Genomic DNA, 27,114 nt, shown 5'->3' with positions numbered 1-27,114 from the left:
TAAGCTAAAACGTTCCTCTTGAAACACCAGTGAACCTCTCCGAGCAGATAATTTGCAGCAAACAGCAATCCCCAGCAAACAGCCTCATCGTGCAGCAGCCAAGTGTCTGTGAGGTTGTTATCCCAATTTAACTCAATTAACCACCATTTGCACCGGTTTACACTCCGGAGCCATGAACAACATTGGAAATTCAATCTGTGCTGTTTGCTGTCTAGTAACCAAATAAATCACCCTCCCAGGCGAACCCTTGTGAGACTCAGCATCCATCTCCACCACCACCCAGGGGTGCTGCAGTGCCCCAGGGGAGAAACACTGCCCAGACCCCATGGTCACAGAGCGAGGAAGAGGAGAAAGAAGGGTCGTGGCCAAAAAGCCCAATATAGCCTCAAAAAGACTCCAAACCCTCCCAAAAGTTTCTAAAGGAAAGTTGCCAGCAAGGGCTGCCCATCAATCCCCTGGGCTCCTGCCTTGTGTGGAGGATGAGAGGCGGCAATGAGGCAGGACATGCCCCAGAGCAGAAGGGGCTAATGGTTCAAGAGCAAACTCTATTTATTTTGGGTCCTAAATGGTTTGGGAGCTGCTTCCTACCGGGGGGATCATCACAGCTCCCCTGGCTCTGCTGGAACCAGCCCAGGCTGGGAAGCTGCACCGAGGCTGCTGGAGAGGGGCTGGGGGGTCCAGGGTGGTTCTGTTTAAAGAACTATCCCTGGGAAGGTACTTCCATAGCTCAGACACAGCCCCCTGCTCCTGCTGCTGTTCCCTCTCCCCATCACCCACAGCTCCTCCTCATCTCCAAGCGATGGGCTGAAGGATACAGATGCAGCAGCAGATGGTGCCCAAGGAGTGGGCACCTCTCCTCCCATCACACCCACCTCTGCCTTCAGCAGGCGAGGAATGAGAAAAGCTGTTTGCAGGGCTGGGGGTGCTGCTGGGGGGTTGCTCTGGTCAACCAGGCACTCCTGGCCATGGTCTCCATCCTTCCTTATCCTACCCACTGCAGGACTGCCATTCCTGAGATGCCTGTACAGCCCCCACATGATCACGCTCCAGGTATTAGGTACTGCTAACACAGAAAGCACCACGTCATTACAACCTCCATCATTTCTGTCCCCAGTAAGGCTCCAGGGTGAAATTCAAGTGGGTTGAGGCGAAGCTCAGGACTTCCCTGCCACCCCCCAACCCTGCTGCCTTCCCCAGGACCATCACTTCTCTCTCCCATATTCCAAGTGAGAGGCAGCTTATAATGAGCACATCAGATGGAAATACATGGGAGGCATCTAGAAACAAGCAAAAGCAATCCCACCAGCAGAGACAAGAGAGAAACAAAGCATTACCTTGCCAAGGATATAAAGTGCTCAGGAGAGATCTGATCTTCCGTGAGGTTACCTGAGAGTGTCATTTCATATGTGCTACCAGAACGGAGTGCGGGGCAGTTCATGTGTTTAGATCATCTAAACCGCGTAACGAGGAAGTCAATAACGTGAGGAGGAATTAAATCAAGTCAGAGCTGGGCCAGTGACCAGCGGGGAGGCTTCTGCAGCTGCAGGAGGCAGCACCCACCTTCTCCCTTCTCCACTTCTGTTTGGGGTTGGACATTGGGATTAGCTGCGGCGGTGTCTCCCCACAACAGACCCAACAGGCTTCAGCCAATTAACACTCTCTAACTGAGATTACAGATGAATCTCTCATGCTTTAGCATCGCTGGTGACTTGGCCTGATGGAAGGGGCTCCCCTGGTGAACAGAAAGGATGGGGAGGATTTCTATCCCACTCCACTATGCCATGCTCTTCTCAATGGGGATTTGCAAGATGCAAAAGGGAAAAGGGAAACCGAGTCACAGCCTGCACACACACACACACGCACACACTGCTCAATGTGGTGCATGAGACCTCTGATGTGCCAGGTCCAGTCTGCAACAAGATGGGGCATCGATGCACAAGCCACATGGGTGCATGTGTTTGCTTTGCATAAGCGCATGGACCGCATCTCACTGCCCGCTTATGCAAACGCTGCAAAACGCCACATGCCCAGCCCAGGGCCTGATCCTGAAGCACTTACACCATGAGCAGCATCGCTCCTGCGAGTAATCCTCAGCAGGACTACTCCCGGGATGGATGTTACTGATAGCATAAGGATGTTCAGGATCAAACCTGGCTGCATGAGCTCATCCCTTACAGCCAGGCCCAAGGAGATGTCCAGTCTAGCATCTCTGCCTCCAGACGGGATGCGTGGGTTAACACCGATGGTGTTCAGCCAGTGCCACCATGTTGTTCTGAGCCTACCTAATTTTTGCATGCATGCACGAAGCCTTTCTTCAAGATTTGACACTCTGTTCTGAAGCTCTTCGTAGTCATAGGCGCCAATCTCTTCCTGGAGTTCGTTTAGAACTGACGTCAGATTCTGGACCTCCTCTTTAAACTGCAATACCAATTTTGCATCGGCTTTGTACTCTTCCAACACTGGTATCAAAGGCCTAAGTTCCTCCATTTTCGCTTTTATTGCCTGCAAGGTTAAAATAAGCTTGGTTCAGTGCTATGCGTGCAAAAATCTGCAACCCTCTGCCTTGACCTGGTCGCTTCCTACGTGAGTGCAAATGTTCATATCCCACAATCATTATCATTTAAACTAGTTTAATTATTAGTTTGGTCCAAATGATGTATTGGAAAGAACATATTAAACAGGCTGCAGAACACCAAAATATTTGGGAAAGGCCTTTATTTGTCATTTTTAGAATGCAACATCTTAGGGTTACATGCTTCAGATCACATACACAAAGAGTTGTTTTTTGTCGGTTTTTTTCTTTCCAAAAAATAAAAGAAAATAATAGATATATATGCATTGACAAGGGTTTCAAACTATTCATGAAATGCATCTACAATTGCATGCAAAGGAAGATCTCGGTTGGGTGGTTCAAGGTTCCTTAGTGAGATATGGTGCTAATTTGGAAAATAATCAAAAAAATCAATGCATGGTGCAAAATGCTCTGTGGCCCTCTTTTCATGGTTACATGGGAGTGAACTGCTTCTTCAGTCACTGCAGCATTGAAAAAACTTGCTTTTAAGTTAGCCCTGTAAGCAAGAAAATGAAATACTGTTGAGGATCTAGCTCGCTAACCTGCCTTATATAGATAGCCATTCATAGACACATACTCTTACGGACTAGAGAGAGAAAAAAGCAACACGAGAGCTCCAAACCACTCACAGTTTAATGCTGGCATTAGCAGAAACAAAATGCTGTGGCTGTTATTTCAAATGGTGCCTTGGCAGCAAATTAGACAAAAAGCCCTTACTGGTTTTCGGCATGCTATAAGGAACATCAAAATCAAAGCCATGATCGAATTTACTCTGCAGAAATGAAGGGGTTTTAGATATCTTTTTTAATGCAATGAAGGCCTCATTTAAAGGCACGCTACACAGCATTTTGTTGAGGATGCTTTGCTCCAGCAGCTAATGAGTAGCCATAAATATGCATGCACCTACCCTTAATGAAGCGTGTTAGATACACACAGCGTACCTGGTGCTGCTCAAACTACTGCACACAGTGGCCAAGCCCCCAGCGGGCAGGGCTGGGACATGTGCCTGTCTGCTGAAGCAGCTGGGGCAGAACGGGACCACAGATTGCTCCTCAGCCTCGTCTCTGGCCTTCCTCCCCATCCCCTCCTCTCTAAGTCATGAGGCTTCTCCTCCTGTGCTTTCCACTTGGGGACTATATTTACTTTCTTATGTACTTGCATTTGCTGGTGCAAGCTCCCTGGCTGGCAGCGGGGAGGATTTAACTCATCGGGATGGAGGGGGAAGAAAATGAACAAGTAAAAAAATAGAAAGGAACTCATGCTTAAATTGGAAAGCTGGTCTTTCCATCCAGACTGCGGAGCTATATTTAGGGTCCTGTGATAACCGGAGATGGGGAGTGGAGGAGGTGGAGTTGGTGAAAAGTTCCAAGAACCTTTGCCGCAGTTTTTGATGATGTACTCTGGGTATTTCAGTATTGAACTGAATTTTTCATTTCAACTAAAAAAGCCCCGATCTGCTTTAAAACACCAGCTGCTGGGGAAGCGCCTGCAAACCAGGGTGAGGAGCAGCGGGTGCCTGAGCAAAAGCATCCCAGATTTTACTGGAAATCTTCTCCGTTTGGGGTTTTCATGTCTATTAACCCAAAGCATTACTGAGATTTATTATTCCAAATATTGCCAACAGCCTCTTTTGGGCAATTTCATTTGTTCCCAATCAGTTTCTTGGAAGTTTCACCACTGTTCCCCATGGTAGCTTCACTGATACCTTTTCTTTTGTAGGATACCAGGACAAAACACACAGAACCCATCAGAAGGTGCTGACTCTGCTGCCAACACCATGACTTCAAACTTGGATGCTTGCACATCCTTGAGATGGGCTGAGGACAGCTCCAACAGTGGCACTTTCGGGGTTGACATTTTGATCAGTTGCCCCATAGCTACAAGCACTCCTTGGAGGGAGGTGATTTGGTGACAGCCCATTGTGGTTTGCCAGAAATGGAAACGGAACCCCAGGTCCGGGCTCTTCCCAAGGAATGGGTCCTGGAGATGGCATGGAGAAGGGCTCCCTAGCCATAAAGGTGAACCCACCTCACTCTGACCTCCACCACCCCGGGGTCTCCCTGCAGACCCCCGCTGCAGGGAGATCCTACACTGCTGATCGGGCACCCAGGTGGCTTGTAGGTCTGGAACGTACAAATGGAGGCTTTCACCCCATAGAAAAATGTATTGCAGATGATGGAGGATGCGATGCCGCAGCCTGGATCTGGCTGTGCTTTGGATGGGGGGGAGCTGGATGGGTGGACGATGGCCAGCACCGTGTACAACCAGACCAACAGCCACGTGAGCTGATGGGGCCACAGTCCCATGTGCACCCACTAAATCCCTGGCCACAGCTTGGGTAGCAGTTTGAAAGCAGACATACCTTAAACTGCCTTGCCAGGTGCTGCTTGTGGCTTTCTTCCACTTGCTTGAATTTTGATTCCAGTCCCCTCATCTGGTTTTCCATCTTCTCCACGTACTGTAGGTCTCTTTGAGTCCGCCTGTCCAACACCTCTATCGACTGGGACATGTTTTGCACCTGCCAAACGAGAAGGGACTCAGAAGGCGCTTCCCCCACAGCAAGGCAGTCCCATCACATACCAGTGCTGAACCCTTTTCCTACACAGTCGTCAACCTAAAGAGTAATGCACCTCTGCATTATTTACTAGTCAATCAATATGACCCGTGCTCTAAACCGGAGCAAATTGGGTTCATAAATGTCTATCCTGCCAAACTTCAGAGAATAACAATCACACATGCAGACATGGGTTACAGTCAAGGCTAGAGCACATCCCTCACGGTGGCCTCACCATCAAGTGCGGAGAGGCTCTCAGCTGAGCAGAAGCACACCTGACTACAAGAAATACTTCTGCTGAGGTGCACATTACCATTTCTTCGTGCATGTAAGTGACACTGATTGCAAAGTGCAAACTTTACTCCCAGCCAGTAACACTTCATTAGCCAAACAGCCCTCCGGCATCTGCCAAACAAATCCAGCTGCAGGTGAGGGCATCCCAGAGCTGGGAAGCACTGCAGGAGCTCTTGCTCTGGGTGGTCCCACTGGAGCCTGCCCACCCGGCTGGTGCTGCTGTGTCGGCATCTTTCCTAGCCAAGCGATGCCGCATCCCTGCAGCGCCCATCTGGCCCTGCCGAAGGAATGATGCAAGAGGGATGGCTGGGCTCATTGTGGGAAAGAGAGCTGAAGGTGTAAGGAAGGGAGGGAAACCATAGCTGGGCTGACCTGATTCTGGAGGCTGGCTGCCATCCCATTTATTAAGATATTCCCTTCTCTCATTTTTCAGCCTAAGAGAAGGTAAAAGCAGCTCTGACATAGGCAGGCACCTGAGCACCTTTTAGCATTAGACAGTGGTGTAATTTAAGGTGTTTACGTCAGGGATGGTTGTGTTTGTACCATGGTTTGTACATCACAGGGTTCAACCCACGAACGCTGTCACGTTACCCACAGGAACATGACAGCAGGCATCCGTAGGGATGACGTCTGTTTGAAATGAATCAGGCACCCCAGCATGCAGCTGCGTCAGGGCCTCACGTTAGTGGCACCCTGGTTTGAGTCTCTTCATCTGGGGGTGATGCCAGCACCATCCCTGCGGATCCGCTCTGAGACACATCCCATAGCCCTTGCTGCCACATCCGCTCCTGCCTCCAGCCTCGCCAACGCCAAGTGCAGGCAGGCTGGGATGGGGAAAGAACGGTGCAAGTGCAGTATTTCCTCCAGCAAATCCCACTGGGCTGCCGTGACTTACCTCAAGTGACAGAGCAAGGGGACGGCAGGACACGCGCACGCAGCCAGGTCTCGGAGGCTACTTGCTGAAACCAGCACAGGTCAAATGCCAACTTTGGTGTCTGCATCTCTGAAGCGATCAAAACGCCCGTTGCTCACGCACAACGACAAGCAAACTATTACAGGGAGCTATTAAAAATGAATGGACAACCCCTATTCCAAAGGCCAACAGTGAGGAAACATTGCGAACAACTGCTTCGGGGCTCTAACAGTCCTCCTGAGCAAAGGTGAAGCTATTTTCAGCCTCTACTTCCAAACACATCACTCAGAGATGAACCAGCACCCACCCTGCCGACCACCAAGGACCTGCTCAGGGAGGTGTGAGGGAAGAGCAGAACAAGACCCTTTTGGTTTGAACACTAAAAGAGCAAACCTGAGCTCAGCCCTGGGGTAGATGAGCTCTCAGCAGACACGGCTGGGTGCTGAGTTACCTGGGCTGGATGAGGAGGAGTTTGAAGACCTCTCTCCACCCTGAAGCAGGAGAAGGGAAGTTTTACATAAGCGTGACTTGTCTGCAGGTATTTGTATTCTGGTAAGCCAGCCTATCCTGCTGTTAGTCAAGCTGCATCTACATAGCAGAACTGTTCCGATGGGTTGGAATAGGAATGACTCACAGGGATTATACAAAATTGATCTCATTTATTCCACTAATGCCTAACCCCAATTAAAGGGCAAATTGCAAGTAAGCAGCAAAGAGGGTTTCTGGTATCTGACCCCACAGGGGCCAAGCCAGGCTGGGAGGGCTCCTTCCACTGCCTCATGGATGGTGGGGAGGCAGAGACAGACTCCACTAGGAAATGAATCAGAGTATCTCACTCAGGTTTCTGCTCTGAATCACCTCTGAAGGAGTCAGCCTCTCCCCTGACGGCAGAGGAAAACAGCATCCTCACATGTCTCCAAACAGAGACACCTAAAATAGGCTGCTGTGCTATTTCGGGTGTGTTTTCCAATTCCAGACTCTCACTCTTTGTTGCCCATATTATTTCCAACCAGGCAAGATCCTGGCCAGACTTACACAGACTCAGTCTCCACCGTCCCTGATCCCTGACAGTAACATGTGCTTCATCAGCTGAAGATCTACTTGTTTTCCTTCATTAGCACATTCTGCTCTTGATCCAGCAAAGTACTTTGGCACGTTATTAGATTTCAGGAAGGCTGTTTGAGCTTAAACTTGCATGTACAAAGTGCTCTAATGAGCTGAGACCCAGCGATATGGGCTCTCAGATTCCCTCAGGTTCAGCCATTAACTGCTATCCTCAAACATCAGCTAAAGTGCTTTTTTGCCTCTGTTGGTGGAGCACACACACGCAAATGAAACCTCATTTTCCATCAGACTAATGTGAAAGAGATACCTGTGATTGTCTTGGGGGAAAGAGGTCATTTTAGCATTTGAAACAGAAAACCAGTACAAATGAAACTTCCAGCACTGTTCTGCTCATGTTGTTTGGCACTGAGCTGTTTCAGAATTAAACCAGCTAACAGAGGGGCAATACTGGCCTGATGATCCTAGTGAGGTTCATATTGTCAAAGCCATGGTTTAAACCCTGCTCAAGCTTCCCTGTGGATCAGCCTTTCATGCCAGCTCAGAAAGGGCTGTTCTAAGCCCATCTTTGCGGTTTGAATTGGGATGAATCTTTAGCTTTGAGTAGCTGGACAAACTGGTGGAGCAATAGCACAAAGCATCTTGAGGGAGATTTTCATGGTCTATGTGAAGGATTAGCAGAGAGATGGGCTCAGCCGATGGACCAGAACATGGAAAGTTCATCTTACAAGCTCTGTAGAAAGCAAAGCAAAGGCTAAGAAGAGATGTCCTCCCTATATACGCCTCGGAGTGAATATCAAGGAACAAAAAGAACTGTTTAATCTGGAAATCAGCCTGGCAAAGAACAAGAATTGGCAGGAAACCAGAAATGGGTTAACCATCGGAGGAGGAAGTCCTCACAGACAGCAGAGCCCCCCAAATTGTATAAAAATCTGTCTGAAGGCAGAACATAATCTGTTTATGAACAGGATTTGGATGATGTCTTGGGTTGGACGCAGGCCAGGATCTGGACTCGGCACCTGCACATGCCAGGCTGGAAGGACTCCGTGTACTCCAGCCAAAGATGAGCTCAGGCTCCTCGGTGTCAGAACACAGGCTGGCAGGTTGTGAGTGGTGAGCGGGCCTGGCTCACCTCACCTCACTCAACGCCTGCTCTTTAACCCAACGGGGTGCCCAGGATTCACTTGCAAGCAGCAGGAGCTGCAGGTTCTATGCATATGCCTGTGCCCAACTGTTGAGGTTAGATGGAGTCTTAGCAGCTCTGAGCCTCAAAGTACATTCAGTGGCTGAAGCCCCTGTGCAGAGGTTTGCACTGATGATGCTGTAATCGGTCTGTGTACTCACAGATACACAGATACACACACACACAATGCCTTATTATTTCCGCAGGTCTCTCCTTTGGAAATCCAGACCCAGTTACCTCTCTGACACATTCTGCTTCTTCATCTGCTGGCAGAGAGAAATCAGGAGATGTGAGTTTTCCCACCTCAAAGCTAGAGTTAAGATGTCAGATGAGGGAAGGAGTTTTCAGGTCTGAAATCCTTGCCGGGAAGCTGGAAGCTCCTCTCTGCAGTTGCATTTTCCTACAGGGATTATCACTGCAGCCTCCATCAAGATCAGATGTCTGGCACTAAGAGCCTAGTCTTTATTTTGGGATTTTCATATAGGTTAGCGTAGGAGTGAGATGCAGACAGATTAGCAAGCAGGTACCATACCCCCAGAACACATGCCTTGGAATATACTGCTCCTCCCTCACTTTATTCATTGGCAGCAGGAGAGCTGCAGAAGGGAAAAATCCCAGAGCACTTACGCCCTCCACATGGGAGCTGATGTTATCCCAGGTCTCGTAGACCCATTAGCTGAGGGCATTGGGTCAAACCCTGCTCGTTTAATGCATATGAGCGGTTCTGGGAATGCAAAGGCTCTCGGACGCCCGTGTCAGCCGCTAATACAACACGCTCTGCCTCTTAAATGTGCTGCGGGACCGACTGCTGCTATTGCTTAGAGAAAGAAAAGCTGGGAGTGGGATTATTTTTAGAAGCCTCTGACATACCAAAGAAGTCATTTAGGGCTAAATGCTTCCTGCCTCCCGTTATTGTCCTCATTGCACAGGAAAATCAGTTAAGTGTAGGTTTAATATTGTTTTGAGTGACTAATACAGCAACTTCCCAAAAGCAGCAGGATAAAGATGGCTTTGTCATGCACAGCCCATGCCAACATAGCGTTAGGGCATGAGGGATGATTAAATATCCAGCACAGGAGGCCACTTATATTTTAAAGAGAAGAGCATTTCACATGAAACAGCATTTCTGCAACGAAATCCATTATCTGGAAAATTTCTTGTTATCGGGAACGCTTCCTTAATGAGATTCTTTGATCTCTCTGGACAGCAGACTATTAAAAACTAATCAAGTGGATGTCAGCATTAGGAAGAACCCCACTAACTGTCATTTCTGTGCTGTTTGATGTCGACAGCTTGTACTGTTTTATTCGACCTTTTTAATATCAGCTTGGCCAGGAACGCACGGGCTTTGGGGTTTTAATTCGAGCTTCTCTCATCCTGTTGAAGCTGAGCCTCTGAAACTGCTGGTGTTAACATAATGGGGGAAAATGAGTAAATTACAGCTGTTTTTAAGCGATGCGGTTCAATATTGTGGCTTTGATCTCAGCAGTTTTCACTTGACTTTAGGCCACGCTCCCTTTTCCTCTGTGCCTCAGAAACACTTAAGAGATCCATCCTCCCAGCTGCAGCTGATGACTCCCCACTACACACATGGCGCGGGATCCAGCGCTCCATCTTCCCTGGAAACCAAGGCTCAGCCCAGCTCAGTCGGGTTTTTACCCCCAGCATCACCCCAAACCGTCCGCCTGTCCCAGAAGGGCTCAGCCATTACCTTTTCTAATAGTTGTCTCAGCTGCTTTGTCCTGGCATCGCGCGAGCACATCGTCTGTTGAGGTGCCACCACTGTGCATATACACCGTCCCTCGCTATCCTGGGCAGAGCTGTAGACCTGCCAGCTTTCCTCGGGGTTGGTAGGCAGCACCTAATGGACACAGGGAAAGATGGTGAAGTTAACAGGGGGGGGGAGGCCTGACAGGGGTGCGGGAGGTGAAGGGGGGCTGAGTGGAGGAAGCAGAGGGGCTGTGGCTGATCCTGGAGCTGTGCTGGATGTGGAGGGAGGCTCCTTTGAGGGCCCAGCTGGCAAAATTCACTTGTAATGCAAAAATATGGATTGGGGACAAATGAGAGCAAGAGCTGGAGCAAGGAAGCAACGCAAGGGAACAAGCCTGGACATGAGGGAAACCACGAAGCAGCGAGGGCTGTAGTGCGCTGAAGGGCACTGAGCACATCAGGATGGGGAACTGCTGCCTGGTTGCTGGTACAAAGCACTTGACTTCTCCTTGACACTGTGGAAAGGATGTGCTGGAGCTACCAGTGAGGATACAGTGTCCGGGCTGAGGGCTGAGCAGGGATCAATGAGCTGCTGCAAGGCTCTCCCGGATCCGGCAGCAGGGAAAATCAGCTCTCCTGAGTAAATGACACCAGGAGTTACGTTTCCCCCTCCTCTGGCAGACCCTCCTGGGATGGGGACGGTCACCAGACAACCATGTCCCTGCGAATGCTCTGCGGTCAGGACATGCTGCAGTCGGGGAGCCCAGCCCTGAACATGTTCCCCAACTGCCCTCGTGCTCCCTGTGCTGGTCTTCATTTTCCTTTGATCTCACAGCACTTGGCAAAACACATTCTTTAACCACAATTCAACCGCCGTGCTGCCAACCAGCAGGGAAAGGCTCCTTCTGCTATTTCCATATATTACAAATCACCTTGCAAATCATACAATGCTCAGGGCTGGAAGGGACCTAAAAGACCATCATCTAGTGATGAAACACCCGTGTTGTCAGACGTGCACTAAGAGGGATAGCGAGGCAGGCAGAGAATTTGATTCTCCAGCTAAAACAACCGCGATGGAAAAAACATTATCAATGGGTCTCATAATCCCTGGTAACACGGAAAAAACCAAGCCCCGGCTTCATTCACAACCAGCAGCACCACTACCTATAACACTTGACACAGCAGAGCTGTAATTCCTCCGCTCTTTCAGGAGGCACAAGCATGCAGCCTGGAGGCGAAAGGTGCCCGTTTTTCCCCGCTAACGGAAGACACAAGGATTGTTTTCTCAGCCATTCCCGAAGTGCCAAGACCAGGCACGGCACCAGCGCTCCAGCAGCACAGGGACAGGGACCAGACGGCACGACCGGAACACACCGAAACTCCGCCGCTGCCTTTCCCACCCTGTGACCGGCTCCGGTGACGGGCGCGGAGGCGACCCCGGGGACCCGCACCCGCTGTGCCCGGCGGCTGCAAAGCGGCCACGAAGGAAACTTCGCAACCCTTTGGCTGAAGGCTCCGGATCGCCCCAGCCCCAGGCTAGGGACGGCTGAACCCGAGGAGAGGAGCTCCCCTCCCTGCCACCCCCGCTCCCCGTCACCCCGAGGGGCGCTGCCTCTCCCCGGGACGTTGCTCTCTGCAGCCGGAGGGGTCCTGCGGGGGTCTGGGGAGGGGCGGCGGGGAGATTCCAGGAGTGCGGGGCGGGGGGGCGCCGGGGCAAGGAGGGATTTGATCCCGAGGAACGGGGCGGCGGAGCTCAGCCGCTCCGGGAGGCAGGGATGCTCCGGGAGGCAGGGATGCTCCGGGAGGCAGGGATGCTCCGGGAGGCAGGGATGCTCCGGGAGGCAGGGATGCTCCGGGCAGTCCCCCCTGCCGCGCCCGGCACTTACTCCCGTGCTGCGGTCCAAGGTGCCGCCCGTGGCCGCCGTGAGTTTGGTGGTGTTGAGCCCCACGAGGGAGGGCAGCGTCTGCGACATCCAGTTGGTGATCATGGCCATGGTGCTGAGGACGACTCCAATCTTGAGTAAAGGCACAGACATGTCTGCGGGGGGGGGCGCCAGGCACCCTTCATTCTGCACCGGCGCCGGGCTCCATGCCGCTGGGGACGGGCTGCGCCACCCGCCCGGCCACCGCCGCCGCTCGCCGCCGGCCCATCATCCGCCGCCGCCCCGCCGCGGCGCTGCCCGGCGCTGGCGATGGTGCCGCCGGTGCCGCTGCCGCCGCTTCTGCCGGTGCCGCCTCCCTGCGCCCGCCGCCACCGGGCGCGCCCCAGCCCGAGCGGAGCGAGCGGCTGCAGGAGGCGGGACGGGGATGGGAGGGGACCGGGAGAGAGGGAGGAGCGGCGGGGGGGGGGGGCGTGAGCGCCGCGGAGCGCCCAGGCAGCCGGAGCGCCTGCGGATGGGCGGGGGGGGCAGGGAAGAGGGAATTTGGGGAGGGAGGGGGGAGAGATCTGGGGGAGGAAAGAAATTTTGTTTGGGGCGAGAGAGCGAGGTTTGGGGGAGGGGGAAGGAATTGCAGGGAAAGGAGACCTGAGGAGAGGCGGAAAGGTTTGGGGGGGGAGGGGAGGATTTGGGGAGAGGGGAAAAGATTTGGGAAGGGGGGGAGGGGACAGGACTCGGGAGTGCTGGGGGAAGGTCTGGGGAGCGCGGGGACCCGCGAGGCGGCGGCGGCGGCTCGGGAGCGGGAGAGGGGCGCGGGCGGGGCGGAGGCGGCTCCTCCGCTGCGGCGCGGCCCCGCTGCGGTGCGGCCCTGCCGCGCCCCCTGCTGGCTCCCGAGCGCGGTGCGGGACCGGGACCGGGAGCGGTCTCGGGCTCGGGGCCCGCAGCGGAACAGCGCCTGTACCGGAGGCGCATCTCCGGGGGACGGGAGGGAGATGAAGCCAGCGAGGGCGGAGGGAACAGCACTCCCTGCTGCAGCGCACGCAGGGCCTGCACCGGTCCCGCACAAACCCGTAAGGTGTGGGACCCAGGCGGTTCCCCCCGGGCCGCCAGAGCATCCCCCACATCCCCGCTTGTCCCCTCACCACGGTCTGCAAACAGCCCCCTGTCAGCACACAGGGTCCAACACACTTGAGCCGAATCAAGTCACTGTGTCCACTTCTGTCCCTTTCCCAGCAGCCAGGGCTGCACGGGCGGGAGAGCTGGGGCACTGTCAGACACTGCCAGGACATCCTGCCCCGGAGCTGGAAGAAAACTCTTGGCTTTGGGGCCCACAACACAAGAGGGACGTGGAGCAACCTGGTCTAGCAGAAGGTGTCCCTGCCCATGGTAGGGGGTTGGAACTCGATGAGCTTTACAGTCCCTCCCAACCCAAACCTGTCTGGGATTCTGTGGCTGGTGTGGCTGTGGGCAAACTCTGCTGAGGAACCCCACTGCAGGCTCTTACACGGCAAACAGTGTACACCCCATCTGTACAGGCCTGGGATACGGTCTGCAGTGAGCTGGAGTGAACACAACTCAGGTTTCCTGAAGGCACTTGCAGAACGGCCCTGGTGACTTCAGAACCAGTCTCTGATGTGCAGTTCCCTGCACAACCTTCCCTAACTGAACCTTTAAACACCCTTTGCAAAGCCAATGATGAAATCAATCCCCTGGCCCTCTCCAGAGGATGGAAGCGACACCCCTTGCTCCACTGGTACAGCACCAGGCTCAGGGTGTTGGAGCAGCCGCCACAGCCCTGCTCCAGGACACCCTGTGCACCAGCCCCAGCCTGGCCGACCCACGGGAGCCACCACATTCCTGCTGGTCTCTGACCAGCCCAGACACAAACCTGCCACCTCCAGAGCTGCTCTGCCGATGCCACAGCTCCTCAGGGCTCTGGGTCCCACTGGGAGCTGAGGGCATTCCCAATCCTCGACCCACAGGCGCTTCCTTGCCATAGAGCATCCAGGCCAGTGTATGGAGCAAGTCCCTGCAGGGAAACAGGAAGCTGTGCCCTGAAATGCCATCGCTGCCGAGCTGCCTTGTCCAACCTGAGCAGGACCTTGTCTGTCCCTGGCTGGGGATCAGCCCTTGGTGTGGGACCATCCCAGTGCCCACTGCTGCTCTGGGCAGAGGCAATGGGGACCAGCGAGAGCCAAGTGGGGCTGTTCCTGCAGAGTGCTGGGGAGATGCTACAGAGCACGAAATGAAAGTGCAGTGAGCAAGTCCACCAGGTGGAGAGAAAGAGATGAGGTGGAATATGAGTGCTGGCACTAGGTCAGATCAGTAAGAAACCACCCCTGCCCCCTGAATCAGACACTGCCTTGCTTGGGGCTCTTAAACTATTTCCAGCTTCACCCAGCCCAGGAATCAAGCATCCTTTCCATAGCAAAACCACTGCCAGGTCATGCCCAAGGAGGTCAGCACCAAGGAGGTGTTTCAGGCTGTGGCTGTAGGATGAGGTTTGTCAGGGAAAAGCCTCAGGTGGCTTCTATCTGTGAGCATAAATCTCAGCTCCCCATTCTGTTCCCATCCAGCCCCCTCTGCTCTCACAGGTGCTTGCACTGTGCTCAGCACTGTGGTACCCAAGACCCTGATTGCTGCTCTGATTTCACACCACACTCAAGTGCTGCACTTGCATCACTTTAATATTCATTCTGAAACTCAGTTTGTAAGTAAAGTTTATCTCTTATATTTGTCTATTCCAAACACACACAAAGGGAATTAGACCTACAGATAATTTAGTATTTAAAATGGTATTCAGTGGGGTAAGAAGCACTCCTTTGCCTTGCTCTGGGTTCCACCTGCACTAAAAGAAGACATATTTCCTACCAGTGCACGCAGGTAATTTCACTCTTATGCCCTTCAAATGCTTTGATATGATTAAAGCTTCTTCAGACAGGCACAGAGAGAGGAGCAGCAGCCACAGGTCCCTGCTGGGGCATGGGTGTCAAGCAGGAAAAGGCAAATTACCTTGGTCATCTCAGAGCCTGCTGCAGGTGATGTGCAGACACAGAAACCTCTTCCCTGCCTGAGTGACTTCCCTGGTTCCGGAAGCCCAGCACGGCAACAAAACAAACACAGCCAGCAAAACACAGTAAGGACACGAACCCAGTGCAGGAGACCTGGCACTGCTTTCACTCAAGCTGTAGCAAATCAGAAGAAAGGCTCCTGAAATCAAGAGGGAGGAGACTCAGGTGACTCTTTTTGACCTGACCGCATCCACGGATGGGCCTTTCAGAGCAAAGCAGGACCTGACCTTTAAAGAGCACCTGGCTGTTGTAACGTCTGCACAAAGCTCTGGTGCCAGCTCTGCTGAACCGGTTGAGCCCCACTTCCTCCTGATCCCTTTGGGGTTTCTGCACAAGGGATTGCTTTAACACCCCCCCCCCCCCCCCAAATTGTCACTGAGTTTTTCTTGTCCCGATGGGCTCCCTGCAGCCGCCCTCCCTACAGGAGCAGGAGGTCCCTTGCTGCAAGCAGAGAGTGAACCCCAGCTAAGGGTGGGCTGCGACGGGCAAAGCCCCTGTGCATGCGTTGTGAGCAGAGAAAAGAGGAGCAGTGATGGATGCAACACAGACCCAGCCCTTCCACAATAGCTGCTTGCAGTGGAAATGCCATCACTGCTGGAGGTGACGGTGCCAAACGAGGCGCCTGCCTTAAGGAGCCCCGCGAGGGTCAGGGCTTGCAGATAGGGCCAATTCCTCTATGTGTGCGTGTGCAGGACACGCCGGTCACTGTCTCCCTCTCCTGGCTGGTTCAGAGAAGAGGTGCTGAGGTTCCTGGTGCTCCCAGGCTTTTGTGGGGATGGGATGCACGGACCCCAGCGAGAGGATTCCCGTTGACCGCACGGTGGGAGGCAGGGAGCTGCTTTAGAACACACACACCCGTATTTTAACAGCCTCAACTCCTGCTGCCGCTCCGAGCTGCCCAGTAAATGCTGGAGGCATCTCAGCTGACACCCATCTCCAGCAGGAGGATATGTGCAGCTGAGGAGCCAAGGGAGGCACCTTGCCAGGGCCAGCAGCTCCTGTCCCAGGAGCACAGAGCTCCGTCATGCAGCAGGACACACAGTCCTGCCCTAGGATTGCTGTGCTGAGGGGCACAGCCCATACTCCGGCTCTTTCCACCTCCTCTCTGCTCTGGAGACCCTTGAGAGGCTGCAGGAAAGGTCTGTCCTGCCTGGAAGGGCCCTGCTGTGTAACTTCAGGGATCTCCTTAGATACTTGGACTAAGTGACTTGTCTCCAAAGCTCCCTCCTGATGTTGATGGAGGTGCTCTGAACCAGCCTCTGGAGGACTCTCTGCCTCCACTGACTTCACATCCTTCCTGGAGTCTCAATGCTGCTGTGCTGCCAAGGTCCCTGTTACAAAGGAGCATGGGCTGCACAAGGCAGGGGAGCTGCAGGGTGGAAGGATCCCAAATCCCTCCTCACCAGCCCATGGGAAGCAGGAGGGCTGGAAACAGCAGCAAGCACGAGGCACCCACCCTGGCAGGCAGCATGGGCAACCTCATCCTCACTAAGGAACATACACTTTGTACCCATCACCTTTGGAGCGTGGCGCATTCTGCTGCTGCATTTGCCGTGGGGCTTCTGTCCCTCAGCAGGTCCCAGCTGCCACGCAATGAATGACATCAGGTCTTCCTGAGTTTGGGTTTGATTTCCAAAAGTCCTTTTTCCCTGTAACTGTCTGTGCTGTCATCACTCACACAGCCTCAGTCCTGGGGCTGGACCCCATCACTTCAGCACTGTCCTAACTCAGAGCAAACCCTTCCCCTGTCATGGGAAGGGTGTGGATGGACGGGCAGGGAAAGTGAAAGAAGGAAAGAAAAGGGCAACTAAAGACCCCAAAGTGCTTTGGAAACAGTGACCGCGATGCTGCAGATCACTGCCAGCTCCCGGTGGGATGTGGTGTGAAACTGCCTGTGCCTGCTGCTGCACCTTTTGGGATCAGGCAGCCCAAAGTGCTCCAGAAAGTGAAGCCCAGCTACAGACACTGGGACTACCCCTCTGCAGCAAACCCTGTGCAAGCTTCCCTTTAGCTATCTGCATGGTGAGCAGCAGAAAGAACATGCTCTTTGTGTTACACTGCACACAACCACCCCCTTTGCAGGTCTTCCCTTCGCTAAACCTGCGTTTAACTAAAGCTGCTCCTGACATTAAACCCGGGCTCTAACAGCGAGGGCCAACAGTGTCAGAGCCTGGGGGCTGGAGCAGAGCCCACTACAGCCAGCGCAGGTTTCCTGCCACTTGGATGCTTTGCTTAGGGATGATGATGTTCTGGATGCATTCCCCTGGGTCAGTCACCCACCTCTGGTCACAAAGTGCCTTTACACCGAAATCCTGCTCCAAACACTGCTTGAGAAACACAGCAGCACTCCCGGCACAGGGCTGACCATGCTGCTGCCCCACTGTTACCTCCCCAGGAGACCTTTGGCATTTCAGATGGGTTCGAATGCTGCTTCCCAGCTGGGAGCCAAGGCCTGGGTCCTGAACAGGGAGAACCCTTCCCAGGGCCAAACCCCAGGACAAACCAGTCCGGAGGCTGGGAGCAGGGCTCCTGGGCTCAGCTCTGGGAGGGCAGTCACAAGCAATAGCGACAGTCCACAGTAAAGCAGAGCTGTGATTTTTAGGTGCTCTTCCCGCACAGCTGGGGTTTGCTGATGCTCAGACACGTCCCAGACCGTGCCTCAGTTTCCCCAAGTGCATTTCCCCTCCTGGGGGACTGACTCAACCTCTCAGGTATCCGCCTGCCCATGCACATCTCACAGAGAGCATGGCCAAGGTAACACAGGCAACAAACCCCAGAGAGATGCTCTCTGGGTGTCCCTGTCCCTGCCTTGTCCCCTTTTGTTCACAGCTTCATCACAACAGAGCAAAGCCAATGCTCAAAACTCATAACTCAAGATTAGCTCCTTCCACTCTCAACACAGTCTAACTCACTCAGATAGTAATTAGTTTTGTATTACTTTACGTAGCGATGCTAATACTGATTACAAGGACAGATAACTGGAGCAATAAATACGACCCAGGGCCGGAAATTACCTTTCTTTTTTATTGGTTAAAGCTGAAGTTCGTGAAATCAGACACAAATTGGTTTATGCGAGGAGGCAGCTGCCTCCTGTTACCGGCTGCAGATTTCCAGCTTAATCCTGCTTCTTCCCATGTGCATCCCTGAGAGGGGAGGGAAGAGCCTCAGCACCAAACTGGGCACTGGGCAGCCCCCATGGGTGGACAGGAGCCAGCACAGCAGGACACGGCAGCTTTGGGAAGGGCAGCGTGTCCCTGGCAGCTCTCATCCTCCCCATGAAAACAGTCCCAAAGGGACCTGACGAGCTTTCAGGAAAATCAATGGCAGAATTGGCTTGTTTTCCTCCTTGCAGAAGCCCTACACGTGCACTGACTCCTGCTGCAGGAAGGGGTTGCTTCCTGCGTGGTCGCAGCGATCACCGGGGAAGTGGACGTCAGCGCCGTGAAACTTTGAGGAACGCAAAGGTTTTCACCAGTAACAGCTCAGCAGCCAGCACGGGGCATGACAGGACAGGCTGCACAGACAGACAAGCAATGGCATCCTGGACCCCTCTGCCTTTACTACAGCAGCCCAAACTCTCTGGCAGCTCTGTCCTTCTGCATGTGACAACAGCATCCTTAGAGAGCATCAGTTGGCTCCGCTCCTCCACAGCCACCACGAGACCTGCCCTGGTTCTCACTGAGAAGGCAACAAGGAGAGAAAGCCTCACATTCTGCCCAGCGCTGCATGCACAGCCAGGGCAAGGGTGCTGCACCCCAACCAGCCACTGAACCCCCGAACCAGCCACTCAAGCCAGCCTCACTACCTCAATTGGGTTATGACCTGTGGGGAGCCAAGGCAAGGTGCAGAACAAGTTAGGAGACCCTTGGCAGGGGATCAAGGAGCAGGGAGGGGCTTTTGCAAGGGCCTGGGATGGGGTGGGAAGGGGCTGTAGGGGCAGCTCTCGCCTTGTTTCACACAGTCAAAACAACATCCAGGCCTCAAAGCCCCCCCAGCCCCGGGGATGCAGTCTGCACATCCCCCATGTGCTCCCAGCAAGGCATAAGCACCTTCCTCCTGCCCAGGGGACCATCAGAGGATGCTGCAGCACCAATACCTTGGAGACAACTCCCCTCCCTCCATGAGAAGAGCTTTCCCAGCACCCACCTGGAAGGAGAGCACATACCCCCCCTCCAGCCCCATTTAACAGCCATCCCTCTCCCCATTTCTGCCTCATGTGCTGGCCTGCCAGTGTCACTGCCGGGAGGGGTGGCAAGAGCTTCTGCATCATCAGGGAAAGCTGCCTAAACCAGCAACCTCTCTCCCCTGGACCTCACTGCCTCCTCCCCTGGCACAGGATCTCCGGAGGGGATGGGAGAGACTCCACACATGTGATAGAGATGTGAATCCAGCGTGAATTAAACGTGAAGACACTGAGCTGGGCGGTGCCTGGGCTGAAAGGCGTATTTGGGGATTGCATCTGGCAGCTGTGCTTACAGGAATGAGATGCTCAAACTCCGAAGGGGCTCTGCAGTGCCGAGCAAGTCAGCAGGCAAAGAGAGCTCTGCATGGCCAGCATGGGGCCTGGCAGGACCCGGTACCTGCAGGCAGCAAAGCTCCGTTGGACACTGCAAACCAGTCAGCAGCCCTTGCAAAGGCAGCTCGGCAGAGGCAGGGCTTTAGCAGGGGCTTCCCACTGCCTGGCATGGGCTGGGGGTCGCCACTGAAGCCACGCACAGTGCTCAAGCCCACCCTCATTTAAAGTTGGTCAGAAAGTTGGAATGCTGCATCCACAAAACATAAGCAAGCAAAGGAAGCAGCAGCCAGGCACCACAGCATCCTTGGCACAGGAGGTGATAACTGTGTCCTTGGAAAACCCACCAATGCAGAGCGATGGGGCCATCACAGCCGATGAGGGATGTGCAGCCCCTGGGGAGCGGGTACCAACCACCCTGATCCCCAGGCCCTCCGTGCACCCCAGGGCTGGGCAGAGGGGAGGCTGGTGGGGCTGGGGGACAAGGGCCAGCCCCACAGGCTGCTCGGCCACGCTGCTGCCATGGCCTGTGTGGGGAGCCCGGTTTTGGGGTTCCTGGTCCATGCTGGTGGCCGCCGGGTGCTTTGTCCATCGCGACGCATGCGCACGCCCCGCGCATCCTCCCGCACACAATGGGCTTCTCCTGCGCGCTCACTTGCGGCTCTGGATCCTTCCCACCCCTCCTCATCCACACAGCTCTTGCATTTCTTTGCTTTCCCCCCATCAAATGACAACCTTCCCATCCCTTCTCTCCATGCAATTGAAGCAGCTCTGTACTTTCAGCCGTTTCTTTCTGGGGGCGGCAGAAATACTCTGAGGGTGCAAAGCCAAAAGGCTTCAGCTGCTGAAACTTCAGCACTAGGGCAGTGACAGGAGAGAGCATTGTCAGCAGGAGAAGGGAAAAATAATCCACATAAAGCATCCAGGATGAGAGCCCAGCTGCTAATTGCTCCTACACTAAGAAGCCTCCATTCCCCTCCTATTTATAGCTTCTTTTTCTTTCTTTCTTGCTTCCAGGCAGCATCACAATTAACCCCACAATCTAGAGCATCCTCTTGCAATTACTTTTCTTCCTTGCCTCAGTGACTGGGGAAAAAAAAAAAAAGCCACCAAAGACAACCTCCCTGCCTGCCTCCCCGCAGTGATCTTAAAGAAGTCAAATAGAGTTTTATTTCCACTTGCAAGCGATGGCTTTCGTGTCACACCTTTCCCCCTCCTCAGCCTCACTCCTCACTCAATGCAGGGGCTGGGACAGCAAAGACAAGCATCAAAAGCCAGTAATAAAGAGAAAAGGCGGAGGGGGGAGAGGGAGATGAATAAGATGCTCCTTTCTCCCACCAGCCTGTCACCAGTGGAACATCAAGGGACATTTAAATGTCACCTAAACCCAGCAAAGCGACCCCCACATGAGGAGCTGGGGTGGACGAGGGGGCAGGAGGGGCCATCACCGTGCACTCAGGGCTGGTCCCTGCGGGGACCCGGGACAGGCAGCCCCGAACTCTGCCGAGCCCGGTGGCGGGAGGGGGGGGGCTGCAACTTTCCCTGCAAGTGGGGCAGCAGATGGGGACCCCCGCACCCCGGGGTGCCCCAACACCCCCCGGGGCGGCCCCTTCCTTCTCCCTGCGCCTCGGGGTGCGGTGTCCTGAAACCCCCATCCCGCTGCCCCCATCCAGCCCGGGTCTGAGCAAAGTGGGGTGCGGGGGGGGGGGCTGGTCCTCACCCCAGTTTTCTTTTGTGCTGTCGAGGTTTAACAGAAAATGGCGTTGGGGAGAATAGGGAGGGAAGGGGGAAGGGTGGGAAAAGCAAGAGAGAGACCTACTTGGGTGAGTTCGGTGCCCATGAGGATGAGGAGGCAGAGGGTCAGGAGCTTGCTTGCCGGTTGCATGGCGCGCACCCCGTCCTAGGCAGCTCGCATGCAGATCAGCGCCGGCGAGCCCGAGCCGCCTCCCGCCGGCAGCGGGGCTTGCTTCCCACCGGGAAAAACACGGGGGGGAAAAGGCAACAAAACGCAATGAAAGCCGGAGCCGGTTTTCCAGGCGGCTCTCAGCACCCCCGGGAAGCAGCGCGAGGAATCGGCTCAGCAGAGCCTGCACTTTGCATATTTATTGGGATCCCGGTTCGCTGCTCTCGGCGCTGGCTCCCGGCTGGAATGATGATTTGTTTGTTTTTCAATGGCTCCCCCGATTGAAAACCATTCGAGAGGAGAAAGGCAGCGGAGCACGAGGCGATAATCGCGGCTATCGCCAAAAGTTTGCCTGGAAAAGGGGGGTGATGGGGAGAGGACAGGGATTTAAAAAAATAAAGGAATTGGTAGGGCTGGCTGCGAGCAGGGGCTGGCTGGGGAACAGGATGTGACATCAACTGAGGCGGGGGAAATTTAACTAACCACGGTAAAGGGAGAGGGGGAAAACCAGCCCCGGCAGCGGGGGGGATGCTGCGGAGACCCCCTCCCACCCCGGGCTCATGGACCCGCGGAGCATCCCCCGCTCTCCGGGGTGCCCAGGGGCAGGGGGGTGCCAGAAGGATCCCGTTCCCCCTCCCCGAGCAAAGCTGCCTTCGCGCACCCACTCCGCGGAGGGCTCCGAGCAGCCCCCGCTGTAACGCTCAGCCCTCAATTAACTAAAGGCAGTGACAGCCCTTAATTAAATCATTTAATTAACGGTGAGCCCCCCCTCGCTCTGCAGGACCCTCCCTTGCACCCACTCCCAGCACCCTGTAAAAGGTTCGGCTGGTGCAGGGCGGCTGCAGGCAGAGCCCACCCTTACTGTGGCTGTGACACCCCCCAAGTCCATGGGGACCCTTTACCCCCCATTTCTCTCTTCCACACATTCCAGTACTTCCCAAACCAGGGTTTTCCCAGGACCTCACAAATAGTGTGAAGTCTCGGGATGTGGCAATGCAGGTGAATAGCATCATCCCTCTTTTCCAGAGGTGAGAAATGTGATGCAGATCTTCTCTTAATATTATTGAATGATTTAAGAGAAATCACTTGCCACAGGCCCACCATTAGCAGGGGACCTACAAGAGGATTTCCCCCCTTGATTGCTCATTGCAAAGGGTTTCTTCTGGAGTCCTCTGGTATCAGTTATTCCCAGCGTGAAGATGGGGTCTTTGCCTTTCCCAAGTCCCAGCATCACAGATTGCAGCGTTCAGCAGAAACCAGGAAATCGGCAGCTCAGTGCCTGAGGCTCAGTGGGGACAAACAGCTGAGAACAAACTGGATAAAGACTTCTGGATGCTGCCATCAGCAAACGTCCAAGGGGAGGCTGTTCCGGACCTCCTGAGAGTGAGTTTAGCAGCATCCTGCAGCTTCAGGCAGCTCTTCTCTAGGGAGGGCACCAGCACAGCAGTTCAATGAGAGCTCAGACAGAGGCAGTTCTGAGAGCAGCTGTGGGAAAACTGCGTTTCTGACCACCCCATATAGAGCTCTTTAATATACTTCCCTCAGCACCTCCCTTTAAGGTCAATTCTTTATAGCCCATAAAAGCTGAGGACCTTTAAAAAGCATTAAGCTCCCCTTGACTTTATCAAGAGCAGTGCGATGAGGCCAAAAGCATCCATTGTATGACAGGGTTTGAACATATACTCCCCTGATGCCTTAGGTGGTTTTGGTAGCTTTTTATTTTTACCACAGGCATCATCCAGCCCTGGCAGGGATCAGAGAAGGACAAAAAATTCCCTCAAACCAAGGGAAGGAGGGAGGATGAGTGACTTGCATGTGGCCGTATTCCCCCGCTGGGTGCACTGCTGAAAGTGCCTTCAAACCCCCCCCCCCGAGCAGGTTCCCATTAACCCTGTGAAACGTGGTCGAGGCAGGTCAGGGTGCTTCATGCGAGGGCCCAGGCACGTCTGGAGCGCACGGGGCTTGAAATAGAATCATTTATGTCAGAAAACACCTTTAAGATCATCAAGCCCGACTGCTAACACTGCCGAGTCCACCACTGAGATTCAAGAGGAGCAGGAGAATGGCAACGAGAGCTTCTTTCACACAGAGATTTTCAAGGATGAGATGAGATGAGCTTCACCTTAAGTTGCTGTGACCATGGAGGGTGACTCCAGGTTGGGTGTCCTAGACCTCAGAACAGAAGAGCCCCTCCTTTGATTTCCACAGTGGTACAAGATAAGGCTGAATCAGCACCTTTTTGAAGTCAGCAACAGCACATCCTCAAAGGGGAATTGCTTTTCTCCCCACTTTGCTTTTATACACATGTGGCTCCATTGGCCTCATGGCAGTAGTCACGGCTTTCACCTGGGTAAATGGCAAAAGCATCAGCTGTGCAATTTGTTCTCATTTATCCCCCTTTTGAAAGCTTTACAATTAATATCAAGACCCTTGCTATTGAACTTGGGCTCCAGAGTGTGAAGCCCTGTGTAGTCCTTCCTCAGGGAAAGAAACCTGCAGAGCTCCATTTCCAGGATGTAAAATCACAGAAACCCAGAGAAATAAAAGGGAAAAAACCCCCCAGTGTGACACAGCAGAACCTGGGAACACAACCTGGATCTTTGCATCCCCACAGTGTCTTATGAAGGCCTTGAAAAATACCTCCGCAAGCTTGGAAAGGGTTCAAGGGCTGGAGAACCTGCCCATGGAGAACAGCTAAAGAGGGTCCAGCTCTGCCACCAGCAAAAGGGATGGGATGGAGGAGGCTGCCCGGGGAAGGTTTCTGCACATAAAGTATCTTTCATCTCATTAAAACAAGTCGAAGCAGGAGTCCACGGTTTGGAGTAGAAATAGGACCTGTTTTTTTCCCGCAGGGGAAGATAATCAGACTGTGAAATAGCTCAGCTGAAGGCACGGTGCCCTCTGCATCGCTTGGCATAGTTAAATCAGAGCCAAGAGCCTTTCCGGAAGATGCATCCTGACTCCTCCAGAAATCACAGGCGAGATGCGTTCAATGAAGCTCTGCTGTGTGGTGCAGGAGAGGAGGTCAAAACACTTCTGGTTTCTCTTCTTGATTGACAAGACATGAATTAGGCCAGAGCTCTGCTCTCCAGATCATGCTGCTCCCCAGAGCAGCGCGCTGCTGGGATGCAGGGCTGCTTTTAGTGCGTGAGCATCACAGAGGCAGGGTATGGCATCAGCGGATGGCAGGTGATGTTTGGGACCCCCTTCCTCTGTGCTGAGAACTGGAGGCATCTGCAGAGCCGTGACATGGGCAGCTGGTGCTGCTGTGCATTGGGGAGATGGGCACATGGTTCCCTCTTTAGGTCTCAACTGAGGATGCTGATGCTCCCCCGGCAGCCAGTGAGCTCCTGCCTGACCCTGCTTCCCCCAGGATGGGTTTTGGATGATGCAGTACATTCAGAGAGGATGCCACACAACCCCATCCACTGTTTCACCTGCACAGGAAAATTAAGGGATGGTGGCCAGATGGTGGCCCTTCACACAGCCTAGTCCTCACTGCCCTTTACTGGTGATGGTGATGGTCTCCCTCCTGCCTCCACAGCCTCCTCTCTCCTGCCACCTTTCTGCAAACCCCTCACAGAGCCAAGCACTTGCTGAGGGTCCTGCTCTGCTCCTCCCTGCTGGGTTGGAACTGCATGAGCTTTAAGGTCTCTTCCAACCCAAACCACTCTGGGATTCTATGATCCTCCACAAAACCCCCTCCACTCTCTGTGGGTGAAGGACTGTGCTACGCAGTGATAAATACCCAAATTGAGCATTGCAATTGATTTACATTGGACAACAACTCCAACAAACATGAACCCCAAGGAGACTCCTTCGTGGACCTATTTCGGGATACCCATTTGTAAAACCCTTCTGTCTCCTCCCCTTTTCATCACTCCTGTACAAGATCCAGATGGATCTTAGAATAGTTAGGGTTGGGAAGGACCTGAAGATCATCTTGTCCCCTCCTGGGGCTGCTGGCTCGGCTGACACTTTGATGGTAGGTCCTTCAAGGGCCAAATAGACCCAAACTATTGATTCCTTGATGAGAAGGGGGAGAGATGCCAGGCACGAGCATCGCTGTCACAGGGTGTGTGACAGGACTCACTGCACAGTGACCAGTTCGATGCATCTGATGCTCAACGAGCAGGCAACCTGTCCTCAGAGGAAATCATTCCTGTGTGATCCTCCCAAACAGCCCATTGCACACAGACAGAATCGGTGATGGACGCAGCCGGGATACCACCGTGGCTGCCAGTGTAATAGTTTTTCCTCTCATCTCTTCTTAGGAATTGCCTCATAATCCCAGCTACAGATACTGGAGGTGAATTTCTCCCTGGGTTTTTTATCAACCCAAACAAAAGCAAAACCTGGTGTTTCCTAGAAAACTGGCCTGCTCTAGCAGGAGATGCTAACAGAGGTGGAGAGACCTGACCAAACCTGTACATCCAGCCTGCCTGTGGGCACTTAATGTCCTTTTCCTTCCCTTACAAAGTGGAAATACTCTTGGAAAATACCCCTATTTATTACGTGTTTACGCAGCATGTAGTCCAAAGTGGCTCTGGGCCACGATCAGGCAGTGCTGTGCTCCAAACAGTGAATCTAAATTAACACACTTCCTCCTATTCCATTACCAACTGCTGCAGCATCCCCGGCAGGGATGCGGGCTCAGCTCTGCTCCTTGTCCAGGGGGAAAGGCACCTCAACGCCATAACCGCTCCTGGGGACTGGCTTCCAGCCCACGGCATCTTCCTGCTCTGTCAGCTCAGCCCCTCCTGACACGTCCCTCCTCACCTTCACCACCCGTAGGAGAGCCTCTGTGGATGTGCAGAGCACACTGGTCATGAGGATGGCATGGAAAAGCCATGGATTGGCCAAGCCAGAAAGGCGACACTGGAAAAGCTGCCTTGGTGTCTACCCATGCCCTGAAATGAAAGTTTCAGGCAAGTTTCATTGATTTATCTCCTTCTCTGAAGCTCTCATCTCTTGGGCAGTGTGGTTTGGAGTCAGACAAGGCCACTTCCCATGGATTTTCACCCGCTGCCTCCGCACTGGGAATGCAAAGGACAGAGGGGATCGGAATGAAAGGCAAGCTGCATGTGTGCATCTGAAAACACGGCATGTTTGTTTGAAAGAAAACATCTTTCATTCTTCGCAGGTCCTCACCTTCCTGCTCAGCAGTGGGTTGAGGAGCAGACACCAACAGACTTCAATTCATCCACTAATGCTTTGGGGAGACCAAGTGAGAACAGGTCAGAAACCAGCAGCATGCGTGAAGAATGGTAAGAACCAGCCTCTTCCATCAGAGAGAAGAATTAGCACAGCCGCTGGAAACACAAGGAGGTGCAGAAGACAAATAGCAGGAAGGGAACTGGAAAAGACAGAGCCAATGGCAGGAGGAAAACCAGAGCCCATCCAGGTTGATATTCTGTAATGTTTGCTGCTGGTCTCTTTGTTTGCCGCACCGAATCAGTGCA

At 53.6% G+C, this 27,114-nt stretch overlaps 1 protein-coding gene across 3 annotated transcripts in view; it reads right to left on the bottom strand.

The window, feature by feature from the left end:
* OLFM1 (olfactomedin 1) overlaps window positions 1-22,174 on the bottom strand; it is a 29,976-nt gene extending 7,802 nt beyond the window's left edge. The window contains exons 1-4 of one of the 3 annotated variants that reach the window (XM_065695619.1): window positions 21,569-22,174; window positions 10,290-10,439; window positions 4,935-5,090; window positions 2,283-2,502 (exon numbers count right to left, since the gene is read on the bottom strand). In XM_065695619.1, the coding sequence (XP_065551691.1) occupies window positions 2,283-2,502; window positions 4,935-5,090; window positions 10,290-10,439; window positions 21,569-21,634 (592 nt within the window). In that variant the 5' untranslated portion in view covers window positions 21,635-22,174. Of the gene's footprint in view, window positions 1-2,282; window positions 2,503-4,934; window positions 5,091-10,289; window positions 10,440-12,174; window positions 12,441-15,177; window positions 15,364-21,568 lie in introns of those variants that run through there. The other 2 variants (XM_065695620.1, XM_065695618.1) reach the window with 2 other exon arrangements.
* Between the last annotated feature and the right edge of the window lie 4,940 nt (window positions 22,175-27,114).

The sequence above is a fragment of the Lathamus discolor genome, chromosome 15 (assembly GCF_037157495.1).
Source record: "Lathamus discolor isolate bLatDis1 chromosome 15, bLatDis1.hap1, whole genome shotgun sequence".
NCBI lineage: Eukaryota > Metazoa > Chordata > Aves > Psittaciformes > Psittacidae > Lathamus > Lathamus discolor.
The sequence above is the reverse complement of the archived record's forward strand: the minus strand, read 5'-3'. Positions and strand labels throughout refer to the sequence as shown.